The 23,141-nt window shown below is 34.6% G+C and overlaps 2 protein-coding genes and 1 pseudogene across 5 annotated transcripts; all 3 read left to right on the forward strand.

Moving 5' to 3' along the window:
* Positions 1–3,520: 3,520 nt before the first annotated feature.
* On the forward strand, positions 3,521–5,623 carry LOC110825512 (peptide-N4-(N-acetyl-beta-glucosaminyl)asparagine amidase A-like). The gene has a single exon (XM_022055977.2). It carries the CDS (start codon positions 3,634–3,636, stop codon positions 5,497–5,499), a length of 1,866 nt encoding a protein of 621 aa, XP_021911669.1. The 5' UTR covers positions 3,521–3,633; the 3' UTR covers positions 5,500–5,623.
* A 244-nt stretch (positions 5,624–5,867) lies between these two features.
* On the forward strand, positions 5,868–9,793 carry LOC110825511 (peptide-N4-(N-acetyl-beta-glucosaminyl)asparagine amidase A pseudogene; annotated as a pseudogene). Its single transcript, XR_015818614.1, has 2 exons — positions 5,868–9,185; positions 9,514–9,793. The product of XR_015818614.1 is annotated as a peptide-N4-(N-acetyl-beta-glucosaminyl)asparagine amidase A pseudogene (transcript).
* A 3,615-nt stretch (positions 9,794–13,408) lies between these two features.
* On the forward strand, positions 13,409–22,147 carry HEME1 (Uroporphyrinogen decarboxylase). Of its 3 annotated transcripts, none has more exons than XR_002539288.2 (7): positions 13,409–13,566; positions 13,749–13,897; positions 17,620–18,002; positions 18,126–18,410; positions 18,926–19,161; positions 19,906–20,158; positions 21,578–22,147. XR_002539288.2 is itself a non-coding variant. In XM_022039281.2 (7 exons), exons 1-7 carry the CDS (start codon positions 13,544–13,546, stop codon positions 21,592–21,594), a joined length of 1,215 nt encoding a protein of 404 aa, XP_021894973.1. In that variant the 5' UTR covers positions 13,409–13,543; the 3' UTR covers positions 21,595–22,147. The 3 variants fall into 3 exon arrangements, 1 of the variants encoding a protein (XP_021894973.1); XM_022039281.2 differs by having other exon boundaries at positions 19,906–20,027; XR_015818615.1 differs by having other exon boundaries at positions 13,438–13,566; positions 13,677–13,897.
* The last annotated feature ends 994 nt before the right edge of the window (positions 22,148–23,141 follow it).

The raw sequence follows: 23,141 nt of genomic DNA on the forward strand, positions 1-23,141 counted from the left end.
AGTTAGGACTATTGTTTACCGATTGGTATTGCCACCAGAGTTAGCTAATATCCATGATATATTTCATGTATCCATGCTACGCAAGTATCATCCTGATCCATCTCATGTACTTTAGTATAAAGATATTCCTATCGAGAAAGACATGTCCTATTAAAAGATACCAATGGGCATATTGAATAGACAATAGCAAGTACTAAGGAACAAGACTATTCCGATTGTCAAGGTACTCTGACAACATCATTCACTAGCAGAAGCTACTTGAAAAATTGAGGACTTGATGCGAGCTCAATATCCTCACTTACTTTAAAGATACATCAAATTTGAAGGATCAAATTTTTATAAAGAGGGGAGAATTGTAATATCTGGACCCTAAATAAAATAAATAGGGATATGTAAATAAATAATCAAATTAGGATTTAGGGTCTCAATGAAAAAAATATTAAAGATTAGAGATTTTTTATTAATTTTAAGGACTTAAATGAAAACATATAAGAAAGAGGGAGAAGGTAAAAGTGTAAATAAATAGAAGTGGAAGAAGGCAAAAAAAATCAGAAGATGGACGGTCCTGATCGAGCCGTCTGAGAAATCCAACGGTTGGGATTCTATTCAGGTTTAATGGCCCAAATCGAGCCTTGCAAGATCCAATAACCCAGAGAGACGATTATATACGAAAAAATTTAGGGTTTCTTCTTCATTTTGAAAAAAGAAACTGAAATTGAGAGAATGAAAGAGATAGCAGCTTGGGTGAGAGAGAGGAAGTCAGAGAATAGGAAAGGAGAGAAGAAGGGTATGTAACCAAACGGGAAACTGAGGGGAAGAGCAGAGAACAGCCATCGCAAAGGAATAAAAGAAGCAAAAGTAGTAGAGTCAGGAGTGTCGTGCAAGCCGAATGCCGAAGGGAAGGGGAAGGAAGGGAAATCGGGTCAAGGAGCACCGGCTGACGATATAAACTGAAGCAAATAAGGTAAGTTTGTCCATTTCATCTTTTCATCTCTATTTTCTTTCAATCTTTTTCCTATTTCGCACTAACTAGCATATAGGTGTGAAATCCATCGTCTAAACTTCGAAGTAGGCAAGGAGAGTCACGGGGAACCAAGAAGACCATCCTTAGAGTTGAACCCGAGGCTAAATCGCACCACACCGGCACATGTAAGCCTTTTCTATGATTGTTTGGTTGTTAGGGCGATGGGGACGGGTAGTCGATGTCGGGCTGACCACGTGAGCTCGGCCTAGCCACTTGCTAACTCAAAAATGAAAGACTCTTCCTCAGGTACGAGACCCCGATGCTCCCAGGTTTGGGAATAGGGACTGTTGGGGAGCAGATTGCTCACCCTTAGGCGGTGAGCCAAACATCCATTGAGTTGTCATTAAAAACTGTAATTTTGGTCGAATTTAGCCTTTGTTTAATATTTAAATTGCATTAATTAATCTATGTCGTGTGTGTGTACCATGAAACAGGACATTCAAGCATATCTAGGAAGGTTCAAGCAGATATGGAAAAGTTGTTCCACTAAAGGAATTGTAAGTATTTTCGATTCTGAAACTATGTTAAGATTTTAAATTTACGTATGTATATTATTAATTTTGTGTGTGTTTTAAAAATAAAATAGATACTGACCTGATTTCTTGATGAAAAACATAAATTGAACCTATGATAAGTGAATCCTAATCTATTTAGAATTTATGAGGAGATAGAAACCAGAAAAAAATTCAAGGACTGAGGAATACTTAAACTGGTGATAAGAAATAAAATTTAAATTTTTAAAAAAATACCAATTAAGCGGAAGGTTGAGAAAAAAAAAATAATGTAAGAAAATGAATTAAAATATAAGGAAAGTAATTATAGTTATAAAACGATTATTTTAAATAAAATTTAAGAGAAAAATAGAATAAGAGGGAAGTAAATAAGAATTAAAAAAGGAGAGGATGTGAGCGAATTAGGTATGGATCCTGGAATACCATCTCATTTTATCTTAATCGAGGAAGAGAATGTGTGTGTGTGGCTGAAGTTCAGCGGGCATGATGAACCTGCACATGAATATAGTTTGAAATATAGTCTAGATGTGAATAGGTGTTTGTGAGTGTGGGTCACCTAATAAACATAACTCATGTGGTCATTGTGAGATTTTGTGTGTGTATTATCCATGCGATGGGGGGATCCATTTCGCCTCTCTTCGACTACGACATAAACGGTATCGCGCGATGAAACCTTAAAGATGAACTTTCGAGTGTATATATGTTTTTTCGAGTGTATGTGGTTATACTTTGAAGTTATAAATGATTTTCTAGTGAAATTAAAAAATTCGATCAGAAACATGTGAAATCAGAATGTCCAAAATAATTGTATTTAATAAGCAAATTTTGGTTTAGAAAATGGTGAAGATAATAAATAAATTTTGCTTTAAAAATATTATTATTGCATTTGTCCCACATTGTGTATTTTTGCATGAGATCTTATTTGAGTTTGGAATAACAGAAATGTTTATTGAATTGGTAAAAATCATTAAATTTTAGCCTAATATTTTTCAGAGAAAAAAGAAGAGTTAGAACTATTATCGGACTAATAAAATCTGTGAAAAGGTTCATTTTTATGTATATTTTGTGCATAATTAAAAAAATTTTGTTTTATTTTGTTAAACTCTAAATTTTGACTTCATGTTCTATATACATAACTATTGTATATATCACATGAAATGTTAGATTGTATATTAAATTTTTTGAACTATGCACATGTATATTCTATGGACCCATTGTATAAAAATGACATGAGTAGAAATTGATACCTTATACCGAGTTTGGGGTATTACATAATGAAAATAGAATAAATTTGAGCCAAAAATAAAGTTATAATTTATCTTCAATTTTATATTTTATATTTTAAAAATCTTAGTAATTAGTAGTGATGATATAAAAAATAAATATTTATATGAAGTGCTAAATAAAAAAATAATAATAGAAGAAAATGATAAAAAAAAGTATAAAGTAAAATTTAAAGTTCATCATGAAAGTAAGATCTATAATCAATTATTTTTTAAATGGATAGAAAATAGGTGTCTCCACAAAGATTTTTTTTTTTTTTTGAGGATTTTTACAAAGAAAATTAAAGGTGAAGATATATTTTTCGGCTAAAATACTAAATTTGTTTTCATATTTTTTAAAAATATTTAAATTGGATAGTCAACTTTTTTTTTTAATTTATAATTTTAAAATTTTTTAACATAATCCAGGATTAACTGTTAATGGATACTAACATTGTTAGTAAAAATGTCACGTAAATTTAGTTTTGACACAAAATCTAGTTTAATAAAAAAAAACAAAGTTCTTGTAAATCTAAATTCATAAAATTAAATTCTCTCTCTCTCATCAGATGGATATGAATTCTCATATTTTAAAAACACATAAACAGTAATTTAAGTAGAATGTAACACACATTCAATTTGGATTCACATAATATATATATATATATATATATATATTTTTGTTTTACTTCAAAGCAAAGTCCTCTCAACAGTGTTGACCAGCCCTTCAATCATTAAAAACATCGATTTCCTCGCCATTTTGAAAACATCCCGCATTGTTAACTTCATCTTCATAAATCCTAACAGAACCAGCAACCTTTCTCAACCAGCATTCATGGCGTTCTCTGCGATTCCTCTCTTCTTCTTTTCTCTTTTCCTCCTCAATCCCCTCTTCACCCTCGCCAATATCCACAAAACCAACAATCTACTTAAATCAACCGTTCTGAGTCAACTCACCACAACACCACCCCACAACAACACCCCACCGAAGTTCTTCTTTGAAGTCACCAAACCCATCAAACTACCCAAAACCAAACCATGCTCTCACCGTGTCCTCCGCCACGACTTCGCATTCACTTATGGTAGATCCCCTGTTCTTGCCAATTATACCCCTCCTTCTCACTGCCCCTCTCAGAGTTTCTCCAAGATTGTCCTTGAATGGAAAGCTACTTGCAGAGGCAGACAATTTGATCGCATTTTCGGAGTTTGGTTGGGCGGTGTAGAGCTTCTTAGGAGCTGCACAGCTGAGCCTACCGCCACTGGAATTCTATGGCGTGTTAAAAAAGATGTGACTAGGTACTCTTCTTTGCTTACTAAGAATGATACACAGACTCTTGCGGTTTACCTTGGTAATCTGATTGATAAGACTTATACTGGCGTTTATCATGTAGATATAACTTTTCATTTTTACCCTGCTGAAGAGGATTTGAGTTACGGCCATGATTTGGGTAATTCGATTCCTGCGTACGGTTCTAATGCTGATTTGATCTTACCCATTTCGAGGAATCTGCCATTGAATGATGGGTTGTGGTTTGAAGTTGAGAATTCTACTGATACTGAATCCAAGGAATTTAAGATTCCGAGAAACGTTTATAGGGCTGTGCTTGAGGTTTATGTTTCTTTTCACGAGAATGACGAGTTTTGGTACGGGAACTTTCCTAGTGAATACATTGATGCTAATAATCTAAGTGGTGTTGGGGGGAATGGGCCTTTTAGGGAGGTTGTGGTTAGTCTTGATAAGCAAGTGGTTGGTGCAATTTGGCCCTTTACTGTTGTTTATACTGGAGGGATTAATCCTCTCTTGTGGAGACCTATCAGTGCCATTGGTTCATTTGATTTACCCACTTATGATATTGAAATTACTCCGTTTTTAGGGAATTTGTTGGATGGAGAAACCCATAAATTAGAGTTTAGTGTTACTAATGCTTTGAATGTGTGGTATATAGATGCTAATTTGCATCTTTGGTTGGATGGTACGAGCACAAATGTGAAAGGGAAGCTTCTGAAACACAGTAGTTTGCCTCTTCTGTTCTCTTCGATGAATAATTTCAAGGGCTTGAATGGAAAATTCTTGACAAATGTAAGCAGATCAGTATCATCAATTGGCTGGGTCAAGTCCTCTTATGGGAAGGTTACAACTTCTTTCACCCAAAACTTCAGTTACAGCAACTCAATGATACTGGGTAAGGATGGGAATTTGCAGATTGTGAATCAGTTTATCCATTTTGATGACAGTGTTTATGCGAAGCGGTTGTCCTCATATGCTCTCTTTAAGAAATCACTCAAAACCTTTCCCTTTTACTTATACTCTGACTACTCAGATTCGGGAAATGAAACTTCTCTTTCTGTTGCAAATGTCACTATCGGATTTTATGAGAAGAAGTCTCAGAGTGCTGGTTTTGGATTGTCAATGAGCATTCTAAAAAATAAGCAGGATGGGCAGGGTCTCATGGTTGTAAAGGACAACTTGGTAATAAGGGGACTGGGAAGTACACAACAAGTATACAAATATGATGGTAGTGACTTCTGCTACTTTAGGAACATTAGCAGCTCAAACTACACCATTCTTTATGATGAAGAAAGAAGTACTTGTGATAAAAGCACGAAGTCTTATTTTGGATTTGGCTTAAACAAATGGCATGTTCCATCTCGTAGAGCTTTTCTAGCATCTAATCTACATGATGATCAGAAAGGAGTTTAGTAATTCAAGTTAATTGGCCCTTCGGTTACTTCATGAAAGGAGCTTTCCAGGTTAGATTTTCCATGGAATTGTTGCAAGTGAAAACACCCAATAAATTATAAGCTAGTTTTCTTTCGTGTGGAAAGCCTCTGGTCTTGTAGATATGTTTATATCTTTTTATGTCAACTTATTCCAGTGCCTTGGGCTCCATGAATTACTTTTTTTTCCTTGAAATCATGCACCAATTCATCCTTAAATCTAAATAACCTAATGCAATTTTGGTTTACAAATTTGAAGTTTGGGCCATCTCAAGTTTATGAGTTTAAGATGCAACTGGTGGTCTCCATATTTTCATATTTCATGTGTTTTTTGATTGCAATTGGTTGCTAATTTAATACCTATCCTCCTGGTTCTGGGCTGAAGCATTTGTTGTCTTAGATGATTTTCTGCTATGGTTACAGGGTTAGTTACTACAAGAAAGATGAGGGAATTACCTCTATAAGATTGTACTGGATATTGATCTTTTGTAGTATTTGATGCATGTTTGCCAAGTTCTTATTGATTCAAACTGTTCATTCCCATGGAAATGCTAGATGAAGCAGGAGATTCAAAGAGTTGTTAGGTCGCCATGTTTTGCAACTTATTATATGTATTTAGAGCATTGCTGCATTTAATCATTTAGGTTGCATCCCTCTCTGCTTCATGCTGCAGGTTTTTACACTAGTTTTTTAATAAGGAAATCCCTTTGTAGTTATTTATAACTGCGAACTACTTCACTAGATACATCAATTAGTGCTCCTTTATGTTTTAACATATTGACTTGTAATATTGGAAACTATACCTATGTTCAGAACAAATAAATTTTATTTGGGAAATTTATTTAGGAACCCATATTTAATTTAATTAGGACTAAGAGATGCGAAATTTCCATTCAAAATAATAGAAAAATGACATTTTGTGAAACTTCAATTGGAAGTGAAAGAAAGCATTCTAAATTCCATCAGAATCCATTGTTTCTGTTTCATTTAGAATTCTCTCAAATTTCATCACCGTGAATGAGATTTTCATCGTTTCGTAATAAAACTAGGATTTTATTTTGAACGAATAAATTTTACTTGTGATATTTATCTCAAAAATCCTGCATTTTCTCTTCACTTTCTATGAAAAAACAACTTATCTATTGATATCTTTTATTTAGATAACTTATAATTTAGTCAACTTATACCCTGCCCTTCCATATTGTCTAAATTTATACATTCTGTTATATTAGAACCATTATCATTAGGATTTAAGGGCAGAGTTACTTTTGTAATTTCTGTCCTCTTTCTCTTTCTTTTATCCTTTATTTCTCAGTTCTTTGGTTTTCTAGTAAAAGAAATGCTGTATCACCTTTTGTTCTTTTTAGCTTAGTGGAAGGAGTAGAAATTAATGTAGAAATCTATAAGCCAACATACATGTTTTTCAGGTGTCTAAATGGAAAGGAAAAGGACTGAAGTTCTGTAAATAGAAGGTGCTTTTCAGGTTTATTGCATTGCAATTCTTTGCTGTCATTAACCTCTCTCATACATTCTGTTCAACCTAAGTTACTGACATAACAGAAGGTATAATTTAAGACAATCTAAAAATATATGGTGTAAATTAAAAACGTACAAGTTGTAAATTGAGATAAGAACAAAAGTACATGCTGTTCTTTTTTCTGGTTAAAACCCCAAGATTCCAACAAAAGCAGCAGACCTTCCAACCAGCATTCATGGCATCCTCTGTGATTCCTCTTTTCCTCTTTTCTTTTTTCCTCTTAAATCAACCCTTCGCACGTGCCAATCTCCATAAAGCAAACAATCTTCTTAAATCAACTCTTTTAAATCAACTCAGCACAACACAATCCCAAATCAACCCTCCACCAAAGTTCTTCTTTGAAGTCACCAAATCCATCAAACTATCCAAAGTCAAGCCATGCTCCCACAATGTCCTCAGACATGATTTTGCATACACATATGGCAAATCCCCTGTTCTTGCCAATTATACCTTTCCTTCTCATTGCACCTCTCAGAGTTTCTCCAAGATTGTCCTAGAATGGAAAGCTACTTCCAGAGGCAGACAATTTGACCGCATTTTTGGAGTTTGGCTTGGAGGTGTAGAGCTTCTTAGGAGCTGCACTGCTGAGCCTATTGCCACTGGGATTCTATGGGGTGTTGAAAAAGATGTGACCAGGTACTCTTCCTTGCTTACTAAGAATGATACACAGACTCTTGCTGTTTACCTTGGTAATCTGATTGATAAGACTTATACCGGTATTTATCACGTGGATATAACTTTTCATTTTTACCCTGCTGAAGCGGATTTGGGTTATGGCCATGATTTGGGTAATTTGGTTCCTGCGTATGGTTCTAATGCTGATTTGATCTTACCCATTTCGAGGAATCTGCCACTGAATGATGGGTTGTGGTTTGAAGTTGAGAATTCCACTGATACTGAATCCAAGGAATTTAAGATTCCCAAAAATGTCTATAGGGCTGTGCTTGAGGTTTATGTTTCTTTTCACGAGAATGACGAGTTCTGGTATGGGAACTTTCCTAATGAATACATTGCTGCTAATAATCTAAGTGGTGTTGGGGGGAATGGACCTTTCAGGGAAGTTGTGGTTAGTCTTGACAATCAAGTGGTTGGTGCAGTTTGGCCCTTTCCTGTTGTGTATACCGGAGGAATTAATCCCCTCTTGTGGAGACCTATCAGTGCCATTGGTTCATTTGATTTACCTGCTTATGATATTGAAATTACTACATTTTTAGGGAATTTGTTAGATGGAGAAACCCATAAGCTAGGTTTCAGTGTTACTAATGCTTCAAATGTGTGGTATATAGATGCTAACTTGCACCTTTGGTTGGATAGCAAGAGCACAAATGTGGAAGGGAAGCTTTTGAAACACAGTAGTTTGCCTCTTCATGTTTCTTTGATGGCGGATTTTAAGGGATTGAATGGAAAATTCTTGACAAATGTAAGCAGATCTATATCATCCACGGGGTGGGTCAAGTCTTCTCATGGGAAGATAACAACTTATTCTGTCCAAAACTTCAGTTACAGTAACTCAATGATCCTACGCAAGGATGGGAATTTGCAGATTGTGAATCAGTTGATCCATTTTGATGACAGTGTTTATGCAAAGCAATTGTCATCACATGTTCTCTCGAAGAAATCATCCAAAACCTTTCCCTTGTACTTATACTCTGACTATTTAGATTCAGGAAATGGAACTTATCTTGCTGTTGCAAATGTCACAATGGGATTTTACGAGAAGAAGAAGTCTAAGAATGCTAGTTTTGGATTATCAAAGAGCATTCTAAAAAATAAGCAGGATGGACAGGGTCTGATGGTTGTACAGAATAACTTGGTAACAAGAGGACAGGGAAGTACACAACAAGTGTACAAATATCATGGAAATGACTTCTGCTACTTTAGAAACGTTAGCAGCTCAAACTATACCATTCTTTATGATAAAGTACGAAAAAGTTGTGGTAAAGCACGAGTTCTTCTTTCTGACTCGGCCCAAACAAATGGCCTTTCCATCTCACACAGCTTTTCTAGCATCTGATTTACTTGACTAGAAAAGGAAAATAGTCATTCAAGTTAATTGACTTCTCAGTTGCTTCATACTAGGATTTCTCTGCTTTTTCCATGGAATTGCTACCAGTGAAAACACCCAACAAACTGTAAGTTCGTATTTATCTTATTTACTGAACAAAATTAACACCAGTGACTTTGTGGATATACTTCATCATTTTTATTTCTTATTTATTTGCTCACTTATTTGTTGCAGTAATCTGGACTGAGTGTTATTGTCAAATGAACTCTGTATATATATAAATTTTTAATTCAGGCACCAGTCATCCCTAAACATAGATAATTTAGCATTTAGTAGTGGATTTATACCTTGATCCTGCTTCTGGGTTTAAGCATTTGTTGTGTTTAGATTATTTGTTCAAGGATTGTAGGGTCAGTTACTTGTAACAAGATGAGATGAGGGAATGACCTTTGCAGGTTTATCCTATGGCGACCTGGTGTTAAACTTTTGTTGTATTTGATGGTATCTTTGCTGAGTTCCTGTATAATTCAAAGTGCAGATTCCAATGGAAATGGTAATGAAGCAGGAAATTCAAAGAGGGATTGTTAGGGCAGCATGTTTTACAGCTTATTAAACCTAATGACTTGGAAATGGTTCAAGCCTCTAGCTTTGATTGGTTGGTTTGATTGCTTTGATTTGAAAAAAGAAATTGATTTCATATGCCAACCAGTTATGATTATGGAAGACTGGGAAAAACATGATTAACTCTTAATATCATTGTTAAATAAATTTAATATTTATTTTTATTAATATTATTATTTATTTTAAATTATCGTTTATTTAAAAAAAATTGATAAATGATTAACTTCATTTATAGGAATTTTGCCTATTATATAAAACAAAGACAATAAGTTATGAATCTTATCATAAGGTTTGTATCTATCTTTTAGGATGACGATAAATATGAAACGACGCAGAATTTTAAAGAAAATAAATTATAAATTGAATGCGAAAACGAAATAATAATTTTAAAGTTTACATTACTTACACAATAATTTAGAATATTCAATAAAATTACGGGAATAACGATTTTAAAAGAATAACGAATAATTAAAGAAATAAATAGAAGTAAACAACTGAACATTCTATTCGCAACCTTTTTGTAGATCGGGATCTGGATCTTGGTTCTCTTGATTTGAAATAATTAATGAAAAAGTTAGTTATATTAGTTCAGAAAGAATGTTACATTACTCACCGATATAAAAATGAACGTTGATAAAAATTATGAAAATAACTAATCGAATTTTTAATTTAAATAAATTCATTTATCATAAGTAAAATCATTTATTGTATACTTATCATAGCAAAATTTACAAAACTGACCTATAGAGGTAATAACACAAACAATATCATAATCTTATATTCAATTAACCAGAACAACAACTTTCTCTTTTTATCTGCCTATTGGTATTCATGGGGGTCTATAGGGATGTCTCCACTACGCGTGAACCCTTATTTAACAATTCTAAATAACCGACCGTCCCCATACCCTATCCAGTATAAGCACCAAAAATATCACCCCTCAATATCTCGTCCGGTATGAAGGTGAAATAGGTTGTCCCCATACCTCCGTCCGGTATGAATGTCAAAATACCAATCTTCAATACCCCGTTCGGTATGAGACAACGTTCACGGTAGAATTCCCTATGCACCTGCTCATTCCACCATCTCTCAGGATATCTAGTAAAGTTATCATTCATTCGTTCACTTAATCAAACAATTTTTCATTTACATTTAATTTTTAGTTTCACAATTTTACTGTAAACCACGCAGAACAAGCAATACATGCATCAAGAAAACACCACTGAATCATCATACCAACTCCAGCATAATATTATGCATTTGAAATAGTAAAATCAATCAAACAGGATTAAAAGTGAATAATAATCGGTTTTATCTCCATTAGTAATCTGTAATTAATTATCAAGATTTTTTAAATTACGTAAAATACTGTATTATTTATAATTAAACTTCAATTTCATAATAGGGAGTAAGGTGAGAGATTCTTACCCAAACGGTGTCCGAACACTAACTTTCAGTTGTGTCTATTGACGGTCCCCAAGTTTTCTAAATTTTTCTTTGGAGATTAAAACACGCTCCAAGTACCTATAAATACCCAAAAAAAATCAAAAATCGGTGTTAGAAACTCTTTCCGGCTAATTTTGAAATTCCGGCACAGGGCGACGATTTGTCTCGGACTGGCTGTTTTTAGTAACTTTTAGCTGATTTTGGCCGGTTTAGTACTCATCCCTGTGAGAAAACACGTTAAGGGGGCTCGATTGGCTGAAAAAAATTGAAAAATAGAAGCTTACCGGCATCGTAGTTTTCGATGCGGCGGCTTCGCCAGCTCACCTTCGCAGTTGAACATTTTTCTTCGGTCAACCTGTGGAAAACAAAATGGTGAATACAATGGTGAAAAAATTGCAGAAAACGGGAATCGGGAGGGGCCTCATTGGAGACGATTTTTGATTTTTTCCATGGCGGTGCCGCCGAACTTTACTTGTAGTTTCCAGCTCATTCGCTGGTCCTTTTGCTCCAATTTGGCCATGAGGGTGTTCAAAATTAAATTTCGAGCGATTGAGAGAATTTTTTTACCTTTTTTGGCTGTCGGAGGTGGCGACGGCGCGACCGCGGGCGGTGGTCGACTCCCTTCCCGGCGATTGGTTCTTATTCTCCAGCAGGGGGGCTAGCGGTTAGGGTTAGGGTTTGGTGTGAAGTGAGGTATTTATATCCGTTTTATTTTAATCTAGGTCATCCATCGTGTTTGATCTGAATCGTCTGATAGCGTTTAAATAGAAAATGAATTTAAACCGTTTATCGTAATTTGATTTGGACCGTACGATCGCGTTTAAAGAGAAAACGAATCTGAGCCGTTCATTGCGTTTAGTCGCGGCCGTCCGATTACACATGAGGAGGGAACGAATCCAGACCGTCCATGCGCGGAAACAAATCCAAACCGTCCGATCGCGGGTATGCGAATTGCTAGCATGGCCTCCTGCGTGATACTGCGTCAGCGTGCCTTGGCACGCGACGCGCTTCAGTTTGTCGAGACTGCTGACTGAGCAGTCTTACGTGGTACATTTTTTTTAAATTGCATTTTGATATCCAGATTCTGATTTTTCTTTCAAAAACATTCTTAAAACCCAAATTTTTACCAATTTTTTTAAAATTATTTTCAATTTCATTATTTTTCTATTTTTCTTAATTTTTACATTAAATAACATTTTATAAATTTAAAAATTATATTTTATATATTAATTTTAAATATTTTAAAATTAATTTCGAATATTACATCTATTTTTTAAGATCACGATAAATATTGAATCTAATTTAAAGATTTCGAATACACCTTTTTTTATTATAATTTACTCGGATAGTTGGCTGAAAATTCAAATCAAAAAATTTATGTCAATATCTGATTTTATTTTCATTTTCTTTAAGTTTATTCTAATTTCTCAATTAGAATTATAAATTGATCATCTTGTTTGTGTAATGATGCAAAATTAGTAATTAATTCCTCAATTATTATCACTTAGTAGTTTGCCTTGATATGACTATAAACAAGAGCCAAAACCATATATATATATATAATATTGAAGGATATAAGTTTTAATCTTCATAAAAAAAAAGTTCGGTCATAATTATTTGCAATATATAAAGTAATAAATAAGAAATATTTAAAAAAATTAATATGTAATAAATCTGCAAATTTTATTTTTCCAAATTTTCGAAATTTTTATTGAGAAAAGATATAATTATAAGCTACAGCATGTGAGAGATTATATACAAGAAATATACATTCCTTTTCTTTTTATTTCATTTTAATGCATTTTCTTTTTGTTTTGTTGAAGTTGCAAAACAAAAGTATATGTGTAAATAATTATTAAAAACCATGTCGAGCACATATATATACATATATATATATATATGTAAATAGAAAAATGTAACTACCAGTAGGTGAAATATATCGTTATTTATTTTTTAAAATATTTTAAATAAATAGAAAATATAATTTATTATTAAATATAAATAGCAATAAAAGGGTACAAATAAAATACAAAAAAATGTGGAGTAAATAATATTAATTAACATATAGGATAATAATGTGTTCTTATTAGTAACACTAAATTTCTGTCATATTATTATTTTAAAAATTAATTATATAATATACACATTATAATTTAATTAAAAATTAAAAATTATTTTTGCATTTAAAAATTATATACGCGAGATGAATGAAAAAGACGAATAATCAGTTCATTGGGTTCTAATTATCCGGTGTGTACACGTGGCGAGATCAAAGCCGTTTTTGCCACTTACTTTTGTGTCTCAAGAAGTCAACCCCGAGGAATCTTCTCATCTCCCAGCGCGGGTAGGGATAAGGAAACAGAGCAAAAGCAGAGAGAAGAGCTTCCCCCAAATCCCCATCTTTATCCATACCTGAAAATGAGCTTGTCGTCACTAACTAGGTCAGTTCAAATATCTAGGTTTTCTCTTATTCTTCTTCTTCTTCTTCTTCTACTCTTTTCACTCCGTCTTTTTTTCAGGTTCTCATTTCACATATTACATGTGCATACAGGTTTTCTCCTTATATTTCTTCTCTTACCCGTTGAGCTCCATTGAGTTTTTCGTCAAATTCGTTTATGTGCAGTGCGTGCAGTTCCTTGAAATCAAGCTCATTGGGCTCGAGCGTACAGTTACAGTTCCAATTTAATTGCTCTAATGGAAGATTTGTTTCCCCTCCCAAAAGAAGGAAGTTTGCTCTCAAAAAGCTAAATGTGTCTTGCTCTTCTTCTTCCAGTACGCGCATTTATAAGCTTTTTTTATTTAATTCTTATATTTACTGGATTATTAGTGATGTTTAGAACCCAAGATTCTGCTTGTACTCCTCTATTTTGCTGCTTTTCCTGGGGATTTCTCTGTTTTTCTTTTCCTTCTAGCCACCAACATCATCTTCTCATTGCAGAAAGTATAAATCTCGTTCCTCTTTTACTTTTTTTTTTTAATTTTTTGGATACATGCACGATGCATCTTTTTACAAGCTCTTACTTATGAGACATAATTTTTGAGTTAGCTTCCATAACAAGAATGAAGAGAAATGATGAGAGTGGATCTCCCTTCCTCAGACTTCTGTCGTTGAAAACAATTCTGATGGGGCCCCGACAACAACTACAAAAGAGGCAGGGGAAATACAGTTCCCACCTGGCCTCTCCATTTGGCCTCTCAGCCTATCCTTTCGGGTAGACACAATTGAAAAAACTAAAAAACATAGTTATATGCCTTCTCCATATCCAACTTTCACATGAGGCCAACATTCCTATTTCTTGGGATAGTATCTAGCATTTCATTTGCCACCAAAGATGCATATTAGAATCTATCTTCTCCTAACAGAAGTATGGAGAACCTTTCCCACGTGGGGTTCGCAACCGTGCTCAATCTTCTAGTTAATACCTTTACAATCAACTTGTATATACTCCCAACCAAGCATAATGGGTATGAGAACCCTCAGGTCAACAACCCTTTCTACCTCGCTAAGAATGTGGAAAGAGGAATAAGGGCGTTTCACAAATTTACCACTAACATGGAATTCATTGAAGACCTCCATCACCTCATCCGTAATCCCTGAAATTTTGTTGCAAGAAAGCTATAGAAAATCCATCAAGACCCGAAGGGTTTGCTCCAAAGATGAAATGTGAGAAATCTAACCTGTCCAACTTCAGTCTCTATTTCTCCATCCCACTGTAAAGATTCTTGTGGAAATCTTTAGCTATGAATCTCCTGTCATTGCTCTTCCCAAACTCGAACTCGGCACAAGCACGTAGGACTAAGATTTTCCTATGGCAAGCATTACCCATTTGGCAGAAAAATTTTGAGCTCGTACCTCCCTCCTTAATCAAAATCATTCTAGAACACAAATGCTAAGCAATCTCATCGGCAACAAATAAGTTAGATAGCTCCACATGAGCCACACTTCTGTTTTTTTCATCCTCCAATAGACACTTCTGTACCTCTTTCCAATTTAGAACATTAGTCTCAGTTAATTAGCCTTTCCCTCCTCTCGATCACACTATCAAATACCTCTTTGCTCCACAATTTTACCTGATGTTTCATATCGGAAAGCTGCTTGGCAACCCCGAAGCTAGTAGCTCCCACCGCCTTCACCTCATTCTTTTAAAATTCTTTTAAAATTTAATGAAGTCACTAAATCTCTCCATCCATAATCACATATTTTAGATCTGAATGGCACATTGCCCTGTTTGAATATGACCAAACCAAGACAAACAGATGCAGGATCCGAAATTACCTGGGGCAGTGAAACCTGAGAGACAATTGGCACTTATTTTTCCATTCATGGGGAGATTAAAAAACCTATCATTCTAGAGAAGGGAGAATCTCCATGATTGAACCATGGGACTTAGGTTTTTTTTTTTTTTTTGAAATAAAAAGAAATATTATTAGCACAATGGTATCAAGGGGATACCGTCCGTATACAAAATAGATTTACATCTCAATCAAATGGTCGATGACCATTCTAATATTGTTCCAATCTTTCATGTCATGACCCAATAATATTGAACCAAAAGTATTAAACCATTTATCTGTGATTTTTATAAAGTTAGTTTCTATATTCTTAAAAACTTTTATATTTTTCTTTCCTTCCACACAACCTTAAAAATGGTAAGTGGAACTATGAATAATTGTCTTTTCTTTTTGCATATACCCGACCAAGTCGATAACTCTTTGTCAATAGCGTCCGCACTGACCCAATTTAACCCCAGCATCCCATAGACTGTAGTCCAAATATTGTAAACAAACAGGTAATGGAGTAAGAGATGATTGTATGATTCCTCAGCACATTTGCAAAGATAGCATCTGTTAACCAAAATGTTGCCTTTCCTTTTCAACATATCAATAGTAAGGATACTGCCTCTAGCAGCTTCCCAGGCAAAAAAAAATATTCTGGGAGGAGCTTTTGACCTCCATATCTGCTTATATGGTGCTGACAGAAAAACATTATGCCCTTTATTGCAAATGAGACTTAGGTTGTTGATCATATTTGTGAATTTTTGAGTACATGCACTGGAAAACAAACCAATAGGGGCAAATCAATGAGACTTAGGTTGTTGATCATATGCATGAATTCCTGAGAACACACACTGAAACAAACCACTGGATCTATCATATGAAGGTAAGGGCATGCTGAAATCATCCCCAGCAATCCAAGGACAATATCATCTTTGTCTAAAGAATAAGATCCTCAAAAACCAGTCTCTGTTCTTATAATGCGAAAGCAAATTCTAATGACAATTCAACTCCCTCACCTTAAATTCACTTGAGATAGATACGGATCTCCTGATCCATGAATGTATTCAAGATTGCCATTCCTTCACATAAGAGGCCACCTGCAGCACCTACTGCTGGAAGCTCGGACCATTTTGCATCTGTAGCCGCCCCCCGAAACCCAACCCACTCCTTTAACCAAGCTATCTGTTATAACTTCTGCTTTTGTGAACATGCACCCATTTATTAAAAATCCTTTTGATGACTGGTCTCTTGCAGGTGTCAGTGCTGCTTCTGACATTCCAAGACATCACCCTGCCAAGAATTCGCTTTGGTAGCAATATCTTCTCCTCCCTCCTTAACAGTCATATCTCTTTGCCTCTTTTATGATGATCTATAGAAGGCTCCAATCTTATCGTTTCTCTAGACTTCCTCTTCGAATCTGCCTCATTCTTTTTAGCACTTCCATTAACTGCATTCCTCTCCTTAAACCTTCTGAATAGCTCCAGCACTTGCCCCTTGAAACCTTCAAAGATAACCCCAAATAGATTACTTACTCTATTGATGCTGAATACCCATTCAGCCTCTAAGTAACCTGGGGGAAGATATAAATTAAGTTTTTAGAAGTCCATGGAAGGGACTCTAAACTTTTAGACCATCCTTGCTGGAGGGAACTTGCAAGATGTATTGTTTTAATGTTCTTGCCCCTGCCATGGTAGCCTGGAAGAGTATTCTGGAATGAGCTGCATTCTTTGATATGGTTAAGGGAACGTTTACATTGTTTTTCTTTTCACTCGTGTTATATTCAAGAACTTGCATATTTCATCACAAGTTTGAATATATTCTGATTGCAAAAGTTTAAACAATTGTATCTGTGGAAAAAGTTAATAGAATAAATATTGATTATAGATATTTTGTAACTTAAATTTTTCTATATATATTGTTAATCTTAAAAGAATGAGTAACCAAGTAAGTTGGCTATATAAAAGATAAGGATATGAAAGATTAAGAATCAAGTGCTTATTTTTTACATTTTTAAAATCACTTTCAAGAACCTAATAAACATTCTACCTTTTATATTACTAAACTGCAGAGATTAAAATATGTACTTCAACCACTTACAAACAGTAAAGAAGTAATATAAGAAACATTCCTCAGCTTTGCTATGAGTGTGATAGATTATTTCTGGAGTTTCATGGAATTTTCTTGTTTTTCATTTTTGTTAAAAACTTTTTGTTTAGATCCACTCTTGGTTAAGGCTGCTAGGGGACATGCTGTTAGTAGGCCTCCAGCTTGGATGATGCGACAAGCGGGAAGGTACATGGCTGTTTACAGAAAGCTTGCTGAGAAACACCCATCGTTCAGAGAGAGGTCAGAGACAACAGATCTCATTGTAGAAATTTCTTTGCAACCTTGGGAAGCTTTCCGTCCTGATGGCGTTATCATTTTCTCTGACATACTTACCCCTCTACCAGCATTTGGTGTCCCATTTGACATAGAAGAAGTGAGAGGTCCCATCATTCAGTCACCTATCCGTTCTGAAGAGGGCTTGATGGCATTGCATCCCATTGACTTGGAGAAGTTGCAATTTGTGGGGGACTCCCTTAAAATTTTGCGACAGGAGGTAGTTTATCTTTTCCATTTATGCATTGGAGTAGGCACTGAATTTGCGAATGTAATCTGTGCCACACAGATTACTTGATTAAATATCACTTCCTTTTTCTTCTAACTGGTTCTTCTTGCGAAGGTTGGGGAGCATGCTGCAATTCTGGGTTTTGTTGGAGCACCTTGGACAATTGCCACTTACATTGTAGAAGGGGGAACAACTCGTACGTACACTACCATAAAGAGTATGTGCCATACTGGGCCACATGTATTGAGAGCTCTTCTGTCTCATCTAACACAAGCGATATCTGAGTATGTCATTTTCCAAGTGGAGTCTGGTGCCCATTGCATTCAAATATTTGATTCATGGGGTGGACAACTAACTCCAGACATGTGGGAGCATTGGTCAAAACCTTATATTGAAGAGGTGATTAGATCTGGACATTTTTGCTTTGGCAGAAGAACCTTAAATCCAAATTGTGATGCAATTGCTTACTAAGATTGTCGTACTCTGGCTTTAAAATATACCCAAATTCAACTTTTAGGTTCATAATTGAACGCATTTCATACATAATTGACTTGTTCCAAGCTGTGTCCTGTTTTTTTGTTTTTTAAATGCCTTTCTTTTTTAAGTTAGATCACCATGATCTGCTGCATGAACGACAAGTCTTTAGAATCTATGCCATGGTTTTAATGGCAATACCATCAAATTTTTTTCTTTCAAACTGAAAATTCTTAGGGAACAAGGGATGCTGTGTTACTCCAATTACTGAAGGTAAATTTCTAAATGTGGTGAACCTTATTGTTTTGCTGGAGTCTTGTTTGTTTAACTCATTTCCAGTTTCATATGTTAATGTGCTCCTATACTTCTTTCTACCTCACTTGACGTAGGATATGTACTTCTAGTATGAAAATTTCTTCTGTGGTGTGCTTAAATTGCAGATTGTGCGTACGGTTAGAAATAAATGTCCTGAAACACCAATTGTTCTCTACATTAATGGAAATGGTGGCCTTCTTGAGCGTATGAAAGGAACCGGAGTTGATGTGATTGGGCTTGACTGGACGGTAGACATGGCAGATGGAAGGAAGCGGTTAGGGAGCGGGATTAGTGTGCAAGGAAATGTGGATCCTGCTTGCTTATTTTCACCTCTTCCTGCATTGACTGATGAAATTAGAAGGTTTTTTGACTTGTTTTCAATATTCAAGCTATGAAGTTAGACTGATAAGATTTCTAACTGCCTATTAATGATAGTTTGATTGGAGTAGCCATGGGAATTTGTGAGGAATAGTCCAATGTTGGTATTAAAATTTGTTAGTTGGTTGAAAATTTTCTTACTTTGGAGATGTTTAACTATAGATTTGCAAGAGTTAAGTTTCTACTGGCCAAACTAGTATTCTATATATAGTCAATCCCTAAACTAAAAAGGACAAGATCAATGTTACTGTCTGGTGTATCCTAAGGGGAAAGACATTGTTATCCTTTCACAATGGATACAAGGTGTCTGACTAACTTGATCATGGTCTGAAATATTTGAGTGTGGCATGTTTTTAGTACAAGGTGGATACAGATTGCTTAGTTGTTGGATAGTGATTTTATATCCTAAATTAGTCGTTGGATAGTGATTTTGGGTCATTTGGAAAGAAAGAAACCACCGGCTTTTTGAAGGAAAAGAAGTTGATTTCAACGTCATTTTAGACAACTGGTTTCATTATTTTGGATCAATTATTTTGGAACATACCATTAACTATCTAGATGACTTAGGCTACATTGTTGATATGCTAATCAACTTGTAAATTTTTGTACATGGGCAGTGCCCCCTTGGCATTATTAATCAATACAAACTTCTACACTTTTATTTAAAAAAAAAATAAAAAAAATCCTAAACTAGTCAGTTGAATAAGCTGATATGCTTTCTTTTCAGGGTTGTTAAGTGTGCAGGGCCACAGGGACACATTCTAAATCTAGGTCATGGTGTTCTAGTTGGGACACCTGAAGAAGCTGTTGCACATTTCTTTGAAACGGCAAGAAGCTTGAAGTATGAAGGTATTTTCAAGATGTAGTGGGAAAAACTGAATTGGTTGCATGAGGGCGTAATGTTTAAGTATCAGTCATATCAAATTTTTAGAAATTGGTTGTTGGCTGCAAGCTAACTTGAAGCTCAAGTGTTTTTACAGGTGAGCTAACTAGTTATCTTTGGTTGTAAGTAAAAAACATATGGGTGAATGGTTTGATGTATAGTTTCTGACTTTTCATTCCTTTATTATGGTTTTAGTTGCTCCCAATTCCTTCACATGATCCCTTTTCCCTCATCCCAAACAAAAGAGGAAGAAGAACTAAGCGAACACAAATTTTGATTATCTTCTTTTTGCTTTTCTGTGGAATTGCTTATTAGGTTATTGTTAGTAACAGTAATCATTTGAATCTAATTTTCACACTTTTTATTTGAAAAAACAGTAATCATTGGAATCTAAAAATGGTGATGCACTAGCACTTTGATTTATTCTCTATTTTTCTTATTGCTCACATATTATCTGGTGGAATTATGTTACAAATAAGTTTTACTGAATAGGTGAAGCAGATATATTCGTCATTCCCATAACATAGGCAGATTTTTACAATTTCCTTATTATCTATTTATTTCTACTATAGAAAATATACTTGTTTATTTTGTGAAAGAAAATTTAAGCAATTCTATTCTTTTGATGTGCATTTTATTTTCTTGCATGACATCTATGTTTATTTCATCTCTTTTAATCATCTGGATAATCAAGCCTGACTTTTACCTATATCACCATTTTGCATTTAAGGTGAGATAGCCTCCACAGTATCAGTTATCTGCATCTGTATCTTTTTTTAAAAAATACAGTTTATTAACATCTTCTTTTCCTAAAAGTTTAGCAGGTTGCAGTGTTCTAATCATCTACTATATAGGAGCATGCATTCTAATAATCTATTATATATGAGCATACATATTGTAATTGCCATATTGTTTTGGAGCATTTCCTGTTAATGCCTACATTGTATATTGTGCTTGCCTGAATGCTTGAGTAAACTCTATATCTTACACCGTCGCTCTTATGACATCTATCTATTATCTCAGTTCTTGCATGGCAACTGCATGTATCTTATCCATTTTTGCCATCCAGTCAGGCTTGGCTTGGTGTATGCTTCAGCATTCACGAGCGACTGTGCTCCAGGAAAAAAAGGGATAGCCTCTACAGTGTCATTTATTTGTTCCTATAACCTTTCTCACGCTCACTCATATATATAGTCACATTGCTTTAGAGTTTTTTGGTGCTAATGTTTGTCTCTGTATTGTATTAATAACTTCTATAGCATAGGTCTTCTCAATAAAAAAAAAAGAGCTATTAGAATGTATAAGGTATCATCCAATCTTTCCTGGCTTGCATTATTCAGATCTCCTGTGCACGTTCATTTGCTTTTCCACTGTTTGTTTGTTTTGTCTTTGTAGAAGCTAACACCCATCATTATATCCTACCACATGCATTTAACAGTGTATAAAAGTTCCAGATGTCGAATTCCTGGTTGTCTCATGATGGATTAAATCACATGCAAATTTCTGTTATCTACAGATCTTGATTCTTGCTAGTTGGAATGTTGAAGATAACATTCAGGAAAATTCCCATGCAGTGAAGGGAAGGACTGAGGGATTCTGTGATACCTTCTTCTGACTATGACTCATCTCCCTCCTGGTGTAAGTACTTGGTTGTAGGGTTTGCTGGTGATTTCTTGGCATAAGGTACTGTTAGAAACAAACATTGATTCAGAACAGAAGAGGTTGATGGGGAAAATGTTGTGTCTCTTGTGGTTTGAAAATCTAGGTTGCAATTTATGTTCTTTGTTTAATTTATTTTAATAATCAGGAGCTAGATTCAGTGGTAGAAAAAAAAAAAAGCAGATTGGTTGAGAAGGAGCAAGAAAATATCCTCTCGCGAGATGTGTTACTGAAAAATGGTGGAAAATTAGATGTTTCATGGACCATATTTCCATTATCAGTATAGATTGTTAATCTTGTTATTTACCCAAAAATATGTTCTACTTAGCTTATGGGTACAATGCGCATAGTCATTACTACAAAATTAGTGATTTGTGAACTACCCCAAAACACTGCTATAGTCAAATTTCTGCTGTGTGTTTTTGTATCCTTACCAAATGCATTCTAAATCTTAGTTCACGTGTTCAAAAGCGTATGTCTTGAATTCTGTCATTTTATCTTCTTTGCTCATAATGAGAGGTAGTCCGGTAACTTTTAGGTTGTTTTCTTGTATGTCATGGTGAGGTAGTGGTAGGTCAGTGGCTTCAGATATATAAACGGTTACTCTTCGGCTCTTGTTGAAAGGAATTGGGCCATCTTTGGAATGAATAAGCTCTGTTGTGGTCCTGTGGAATTTATTTGGAAATTTTACACATTTAAACTGTAAGAGGATGGAAATATATTATTCTAATTTTACTTGTAATAATTCAGAAACATTTTAAGTTTGTATATGTATATATATATATATATATCTATATTGCTTGAAGTATTTATTGATTTATAAATGGATATTCCTAAACAAAATTCTCTTGTTCCAATTCATGGCGTTAAAAAAGCTTAATGTTTCAGTAACAATAAAAATATCAAATGTCAACCAAAAAGATGTTGACCATTATATATATATATATATATATAGTGCATTTAAAAGGCAAGTGCCTGCACAATTGACAAACCAGAGGCTTAGAAGTGTTTGGTTGATGTTTTTTAGTGTGCTATTGCGGGCTTGTGGGTTTGCATTGCTCCTCTTGGCAGCCCTTGTCTTTTAATTCATTGACAAAGTGCTGTCCTTTATTAAAATGAAAGTGCATTTAAAGTGTGTCAAAATGAAAGTCCAGGCAAGAATGGCAGACAATACCCATTTCAGATGAAAACCAGTAAAAAAAAAAAAAAAAAAAAAAAAAAGAGGGTTCCTCCATAATCCAATCCTATTGGTTTTGGGTGTTGAGACAGATTGCTTAGATTCTCTCAGTGCTTAATTGTTTCTTTAATCTTTTTAGACTTATGGGGAGAGGCGCATTTATGTGGATATAGTCATTTTATTAATTCAATATAGTTATTTTATTAATTTGATAGTATATAAATATAAAAAAATAACATAATTT

Source organism: Carica papaya, chromosome 4 (assembly GCF_054855325.1).
Source record: "Carica papaya isolate Zhongbai chromosome 4, ASM5485532v1, whole genome shotgun sequence".
NCBI classification, from domain to species: domain Eukaryota; kingdom Viridiplantae; phylum Streptophyta; class Magnoliopsida; order Brassicales; family Caricaceae; genus Carica; species Carica papaya.

Excerpts from the sequence above, each read along its gene's own strand:
- HEME1 (XM_022039281.2), top strand. The coding sequence starts at position 13,544 with ATGAGCTTGTCGTCACTAACTAG. Across the intron at positions 18,003-18,125 it reads TTAAAATTTTGCGACAGGAG|GTTGGGGAGCATGCTGCAAT; the intron begins GTAGTTTATCTT and ends CTTCTTGCGAAG. Across the intron at positions 18,411-18,925 it reads CAAAACCTTATATTGAAGAG|ATTGTGCGTACGGTTAGAAA; the intron begins GTGATTAGATCT and ends CTTAAATTGCAG.
- LOC110825512 (XM_022055977.2), top strand. The coding sequence starts at position 3,634 with ATGGCGTTCTCTGCGATTCCTCTCTTCTTCTTTTCTCTTTTCCTCCTC.